Source organism: Armigeres subalbatus, chromosome 2 (genome assembly GCF_024139115.2).
Source record: "Armigeres subalbatus isolate Guangzhou_Male chromosome 2, GZ_Asu_2, whole genome shotgun sequence".
Taxonomy (NCBI): Eukaryota; Metazoa; Arthropoda; class Insecta; order Diptera; family Culicidae; genus Armigeres; species Armigeres subalbatus.
This window is the reverse complement of record NC_085140.1, coordinates 304,631,215-304,638,858: the sequence shown is the minus strand read 5'-3', so window position 1 is coordinate 304,638,858 and position 7,644 is coordinate 304,631,215. Positions and strand designations below refer to the sequence as shown.

The window sequence follows — 7,644 nt, the reverse complement described above, 5'->3', positions numbered from 1 at the left end:
AGTAGTAGCGTTACTGTTCAACAATGCAATTTAAAGGGAAAAAATGCATATTTGGCGCTATGAGGTAAATATTGTTATATAGTTTATATGCAATGTAAAGAAACGTTTCAAAAGTTATCAATGTATGATTCTTATGTACGAAAACGTTTCAAAAACAATTGCAAGTATTGTTACATTAGAGAAATATGTTGATGTATTGTATCCTCAGTGTTGATACATTCTGTGCAACCATCAAGAAACAATGTATCCTATTGTATACCGCATATTGTATGGTAATTCAATTGTTTACACTATTGAACCAATAGTACATTTTTATCCGGGTAATGGCCGCCACAATCAAGCTCAGTTTTTGGTAGGGTGGAAACCGAGTGGAAACAGTTTGAAGTTTGGCTTGTGTCGTTTGACATAAAAACGATAAGTTTCCATCATCAAAATGATTGAATCATGATGATGATGATTGCTGCGTTGTCAAACGACACAAGCCAAACGTCAAATCGATTGCACCCCACCAGAACATGAGTTAAATTGTGGCGGCCATTAGCGCACGTAAAATGCTGGATAGTAGAAACATTGACGAATACATAGACCGAAATGTCCGGTACAAAGCCATCAGAAAATCGGGCACCATGTCTTCTTCTTCATTTTGAAGAAAATACCCCTCGTGGGTGACGAATTACATAAATATTTTACGAGCGCTGACTTACCCCTCTTGACGTTTTGACAGTTTGTCTGTTTGTTTTTCTCCCTCACCTTGCGACGTCGTTTCGGTTCGTTTCGGCAGGAACTGGAAATGCTTTTGTTTGCTACCAAACGTTGGACATGGCTCACCGAGCTAAGGTTGAGTTGTCCGATCAGTAAATACATTGGCAAGTTCCAGTGCAAGATAGGATACGGTAAAGCTACTCCGACGACCAGAATTTGGGTTGGTGGTCTTGGCGCATGGACTTCGATTACTCAGTTGGAGCGTGAGTTCGACCGTTTTGGTGCCATCAAAAAGATCGAATATAACAAAGGGGACACCCAGGCCTACATTCTGTACGATTCTATTGATGCTGCTACGGCTGCTGTGAAGGAAATGCGTGGATTCTCGTTAGGGGCACCGGATCGTCGTATTCGTATCGATTTTGCTGAACGGAAACATCACCATCTCAAAGCGCAGTGGAGGTTTTGAGGAAGGCGATGAATATCGTCGCGGCCCCGACTACGAATATCCGGAAGGCGGTGCATCATACGAGGAAAATTCATCGTACGGCTATGGTGGAAGACCGTTCCGCGGACGTGGTGGTTTTCATCGTGATGGCCCACCGCACCACGGGGACAATGATGAATGGCGTCGATCAGGAGCATATTTGGCAATTATTCATTGCCCTATAGTCCAGGAGTCTAAAATTCAGTTTCTTTTTTATTTAATTTAAATTATTCTTTGATATAATTAAAATTTATTTTTTTTATAGTTGAATTAAAACTTGATTTTAATGCAGTTTTAGTTTACTTTACTGACTACATGTTGAGGAGTTTGCTGTTGAAATGTTCACACTCGTTCTACATGGAGAAATTCAAACAATCTAATAAATAGCTATACAACTATAAGCTATACAGCCGTTCTATGCATAACACTCGTCAAATTTGCATCGTTCACTGATTTATTGGTCAATTCCAGTCTTTTTTTTTTAATTTCAAGTTCCACATTAGCACATAATTACTATTCGTTTGATTCTTAGTTGCAAAACTTTCGTAAGTTTCTGACAGAGCCAATGGACATTGCATGCCAGTTCCTTCTTAGAGCATGATGTTTACAGATAGCAGTAAAAACCTATAGTATCTTAAAATATAGCCGAACATTTTGAATGTTTAGCCCTCAGTTTAATCTTATTCAGACTGTTCTTATTTGAGAATATCATATGTGCAGGTCAAAATCGAATTTTTTAACTCACGACAATCAATTTTTCTCCTATTAGTCGCAAGTTCATTACTGCGCATCTGGTTGCGAACAATGTGCACCAGTTGCGCAATGATGCGCTATAAGTTAAACGCGAATAAAATCGGTTTTTGTGACTTCGAAATTCGATTTTCAACTGGAATCATGATACCTTCCTGAGAATTTGATGAAGCTGTGGGGAAAGAAGGAAAGACACAATTCTCTCTTATAAATTAAATTGATGTTTTTACTTAGAGAACTTAGTAATGGAGTAATAAAACAGTGTATAGTCTCATCATAATTTTTATTGCAATTTAAAATAACAATCAAATAATAGAAGTCTTGAACACTATAGAAATAATTTAGAGTTAAATACATTTATTCAAAACAACGAGTATTTCGATATTTGACAAAATATTTATGATGTCACTCGAAACTGAAATCAAAATAATCTAGTAATAACTCAAAAGGGGCCCTCCTTAGCCGTGCGGTAAGACGCGCGGTTACTAAGCAAGACCATGCTGAGGGTGGCTGGGTTCGATTCCCGGTGCCGGTCTAGGCAATTCTCGGATTGGAAATTATCTCGACTTCCCTGGGCATAAAAGTATCATCGTGTTAGCCTCATGATATACGAATGCAAAAATGGTATAACTTGGCTTAGAAACCTCGCAGTTAATAACTGTGGAAGTGCTCAATGAACACTAAGCTGCGAGGCGGCTCTGTCCCAGTGTGGGGATGTAATGCCAATAAGAAGAAGAACTCAAAATGGATCTGAGGAAGATCTATTTAATTTTTGTACCTCACAAATACCATGTACTAAAATCAAATAATTCATTTTGAATGCGCCTGAGGAATGAGCATTAAAGAATAAAACATTTTCTTATGAAGTTGAACTTCATTACAAACGTTGAAGAATTTCGAATATTAGGGGGAATGACGGCTTTGGCAGGTTTTGTTCTATTATTGTCAGGGGAGTTTTTTATGACTGATTTTGCTCAAATTTGGCCTAAACATTCTTTGCATATCAAAGAATATTGTGGCCAAATTTCATAAAATTCGGTCGACAAAAACCCCCCTGCCAATAATAGAACAAAACCTGCCAAAGCCGTCTGTTCCCCTACTTAACGAGAATTTATTTTTCCCGGCATGAAATTTTTTTGCCGATGACTTCAATTTCCCGTCTGTTTCCTGGTTCAATGGCCACCCTGAGTCTTTACCAAGGTGGTCCATAATAGGGACTTTCTATTGCGAATCCGCCCTTGAGCTGTGGATGTCCTGGCTGCCGATTGTCCATCATCCGAGAGTGTTCCGATTTGCTGGGCAGCTGTCGATTTGCTGACGAGATTTTGCTCACTCTATGCGCGTTGTGGGGACCACATTGGTGATAGGTTCAGTATATGGAGCAGTCCGAATGTTCATCTGACGACCACTGGCTTTACTGGTTGCGGGCATTGCCAAGTGTTCGTTGGACACTTTGGGTTTTTCGGAGGTTTGCCATGTTCATCAGCCTAAAATAACAGGAAATGTAAGTATGAAAATAGCGCAGAGTTTATAGTGCAATTACTTACCGGCTGGCTTTCAAGTGACGTTGGTATTCAAGGCGTTGTTTCTCCAGGTTTTCATGTCGATCCATGTCACAGGGTGGTTGCTTGCTATTGTCCTCCGATGTGGCAGCTTCACGTTGGGTGTTTCCGACGGTGGGATGTATGGTATTCGCTCGGTCTTTTCGTCTTGCGATCGCGACTTTACTTCACGGAATTCAGTGGGAGTAGCGTTTGAGCTGTTTAGGGGCCGTTCAAAAATTACGTCCAAGGTTTGAGGGGGGGAGGGGGGTCAGAATTTTGTGACAGTTTGTGACAGGGGGAGGGAGGGGGGGTCGTCTTATGTGACGTCCGTCCACAAGAAAAAAATACTGAAAGCATTTTAGAAACAACTTGCATTTTAAAAACATTCAAACTGTTAGTAAGGGACATAACTCACTATGTTATTGTGAAAATAGTGTACGAAAAAGATAAACCACAGTAATCGCTAAAATATAAATGAGACATGTACGTACAGGGGGAGGGGGAGGTCAATTATTTGTGACAGTTTGTGACAGGAGGGGGGGAGGGGGGTTGAAAATGCCGAAAAACGATGGACGTAATTTTTGAACGATCCCTTACAGCAGTTCACAGTAGGGTGACCAGATTATTTTTTGATGAATCGGTAGCCTGGCTGAAGAATAATCAGTAGTTATCGGTAGGCCGGGAATGATCCATTTCCCGGCCTACCGATAACTACTGATTATTCTTCAGCCAGGCTACCGATTCATCAAAAAATATCGCATCGAACAATCTTTCAACTACATACTCACCCAGTTATTATAAAATATTGTTTTATTTTAATAAAGTTTCCACAAAAGATATTTTAGTTACTAGATAAAGATTATCGCTTCGGTTCCCTTTGTTCTGCTGTCCGGAACATGTTGGGTACCAAGCTGTCAAATCGTATGGATTTTCCTTCTTTGACATTTAGCTCCCCTATCCTCGCCAGCAAAAGATGTTCCGGACAGCGACGACAGCGACAATATTTATCTAGTAACTAAAATATCTTTTGTTTCCACCCCTCCGTTAGACCAATATAGTACAAATGAAGGAATTTATATTTATTCCGGCCTGATTGAACTTTTATTTTAACAAAATTTGTTTAAAATAACCATTTAACTTAAATTTAATTCAATTTATTTTAAATTTATTTCAATTTAATTGAAAAACAGAATCAATTTGTTTAAATTTATTCCCAAGTCTATTTCAGATTAGGTTTTTCTTAACTTACATTTAATTGCAATTCATTTTAATTCAAGCTTTATTTAATTTCAATTTAGTTTTAATTCAACTCACATAAAAATTTTCTTCAATTTTAATTAATATTATTTTTAATCTATAAAAACTCAATTTCTAATTTTAAAAACAATTTCATTGTAGTTTATATTTGCTCATTTTAATTGAAACCAAATTAAGATTTAAATCAACCTCATTTTTATTTCAATTTTGATTTCATTTTACTTTAGTTTAGTTTATCAATTTAGATTAGTAGAGTATAGTTAGTAACTATTCTCACAAGAAATAGCCAAGTTGTGTTTCTGTTTCGGTTCTTCGTGTCAAAGCTTCTTCTTACTGTAGCAACTAACACAGTTTATAACAACTTACATGAATGTACTAAACAGTAACCGTTTATTTCTCCCATGATCGCATCGCATCCGGTACTTTTGGGGCATGTCTATAATCATCATCACTTCCTGGGTACCATCGAATTCGTACTGAAAATCCCGCGAAACATCGCCTTCGGATGGTTCTTGCGGCGCAACATTTTTCTCGGCCTGGAAATGTCCAAAACTCACGGTCTGATTCAGGCACAGTATACTCGTACCCATACGTTGTTTTCCTAGTTTTTCACCTTGTCTTCACTAATGTTCGGGGCCAATTCTGCTCCGTATTTTAATTTTTCTGTGGTTTACTGCACTTTCCACAAATTTTCATTAGCAACGGCTGTTGAGAAAAACACGAAAGCTAAACAACAAATCAAGAATGACGTTCCGTAAAATCCAATTCAAGCATAATTTTTCATAACGACGTATGTAACAAATATGAGGATTCGAGAAATCCTTTGCTGAAAGTTGGCAAAACTTTTTCTAAAACTGTTTTAAAACTAAATCTTTTTTCAATACTTTTTCCGCTGGCATGCATCATTACAAGACACGTAATAAGCGTGCTTCACAGTAAAGCTCAGTTCATTCAAATTCATTGTGAAAAACGATAAAATTATACATACACCGGTATGGTACACGTACACGGCTGCCAGAAATGTATGGGAATATTACCTTCGAAAAACATGTTATTGGCCGAATAACAACAAAGCGCGAATAACATGTTATTCAATCAATCGTAGTGCGGATATAGTATTATAGATATTTTTATGAAATATATTGATTTAGATTATTAATTTTGATGTTTTATATTTATCTAATTACAATGAAAACTAGATTTGTTTACAATTGTCAGTTCCGCCCTTTTGAAATGTTGATGCCGAATTGATTTTTGAATCAGAAACAGGAGGTAAACAAAAATGGAAATGACAACTGTTGTCAAACTGACGTGATTTGAATTGAGGGGCTTCTCAATGGTCGAGTGATTGTAATAATTCAAGACAAAATTTTCAAAACGACTTATCTGCTTTTGTAAACAAAGATTCAAACGACGATTTGACGAATCTGATAGCTCTCCCACGCAAACCAACACCATCAACAAGTAGCGGAAACCTTAACCTACCTATTGATGGTGTTAGTTTGCGTGGGAGAGCTAGCAGATTCGTCAAATCGTCGTTTGAATCTTTGTTTACAAAAGCAGATAAGTCGTTTTGAAAATTTTGTCTTGAATTGTAATCCGTCACTCCCCAGGGGTATATAGTGGTGCCCGAAAAAATGGCCACCACTCCGTCTATGTATTCGTCAATGGTAGAAACCTGAGTGGTGCGAATAGAATCGATTTGGTTGTCAAACTGAAGCCAAAATTTTCTATAAGCCATTTTATGAGACGTTTCGCGGTGGCCCGTTTATTTACTTCTAATGTTTTGTTTTGGTATGATTCTGCGTGAACATTTCGTTTGGTCCGAACACAAAATAATGTTTGTAACGTTTTACTTTTCATTCGTGTTTTCTTCAGCATTTCATGCTTAGAATGCAATGGTATGAATTATCTAATGATACATTTTAAGAATCATATGAATAACTATGTTCTAAAACCCTGGTAGACGAAAAGTAAAACAGGCAGAATTGATGATGGGACCCATCGGAATGTTTGGTGCGAAATTACCAAACAAACGGGCTCCCACTAATTGTCAAAGTAGATAAACACGAGAAAAACAGCTGTTTCGATCTGTCTCATAAAATGCCTTATTGTGCCGGTGCCGGAGCCAAACATTAAAGATTATGGTTATGTTCGTTTTAGATCTTGTATTAGAGGGGGCCCTCCTTAGCCGTGCGGTAAGACGCGCGGCTACAAAGCAAGACCATGCTGAGGGATGTAATGCCAATAAGAAGAAGATTAGAGAAGTATTGATATATTATTTGGGAAAAAAATAAAAATAAACTTAGTTTGAATTTTGCATACTTTGTAACAAATATATTCAAATTATATTTCAAGTGGATAATTATTGTGGATGCAACTAAAAATCACTCGTTTCAAGATTTCACGATATTTTGCAGCTGATTGGAGCAGGAATGTATAAAAATCTTCGTAAAGTCAAGCCAAAATTTTCCAAATGACTTATCTGCTTTTGTAAACAAAGATTCAAACGACGATTTGACGAATCTGATAGCTCTCCCACGCAAACCAACACCATCAATAGGTAGGTGAAGGATTCCGCTACCTGTTGATGGTGTTGGTTTGCGTGGGAGAGCTATCAGATTCGTCAAATCGTCGTTTGAATCTTTGTTTACAAAAGCAGATAAGTCGTTTTGAAAATTTTGTCTTGAAGTCATGTAGAGTCTCGCGCATTTGTGCGCCTTCATGCAGCATGGGGAGAAGTTCGAAGAGCGGGAAATGTTTGACAGCCGAGTAACTGCAAAATAATTTCCTTATGCCACGCAGAAAAAACTACGTTAAAAACAAACATATTCTAGGTAAATCCAAACATAAATTCAGTTTGTTCTGGCATCAAAAATAAATATGTTTGGATCAAACATACTG

The 7,644-nt window shown here is 37.6% G+C and overlaps 1 protein-coding gene across 1 annotated transcript; it reads right to left on the bottom strand.

Moving 5' to 3' along the window:
• Window positions 1-587: 587 nt before the first annotated feature.
• On the bottom strand, window positions 588-5,679 carry LOC134216661 (uncharacterized). Its single transcript, XM_062695510.1, has 3 exons — window positions 5,107-5,679; window positions 3,487-3,666; window positions 588-3,426 (listed from the first exon to the last, which is right to left on the bottom strand). Exons 1-3 carry the CDS (start codon window positions 5,328-5,330, stop codon window positions 3,354-3,356), a joined length of 477 nt encoding a protein of 158 aa, XP_062551494.1. The 5' UTR covers window positions 5,331-5,679; the 3' UTR covers window positions 588-3,353.
• Window positions 5,680-7,644: the final 1,965 nt, after the last annotated feature.

Bases quoted from the DNA above. Each gene is read 5' to 3' on its own strand.
- LOC134216661 (XM_062695510.1), bottom strand. From the start codon at position 5,330: ATGGGTACGAGTATACTGTGCCTGAATCAGACCGTGAGTTTTGGACAT. The intron at 3,667-5,106 runs GTAAGTTGTTAT...AATTCCGTGAAG, and splicing joins TTACTGTTTAGTACATTCAT to TAAAGTCGCGATCGCAAGAC. The intron at 3,427-3,486 runs GTAAGTAATTGC...CTGTTATTTTAG, and splicing joins CGTCACTTGAAAGCCAGCCG to GCTGATGAACATGGCAAACC.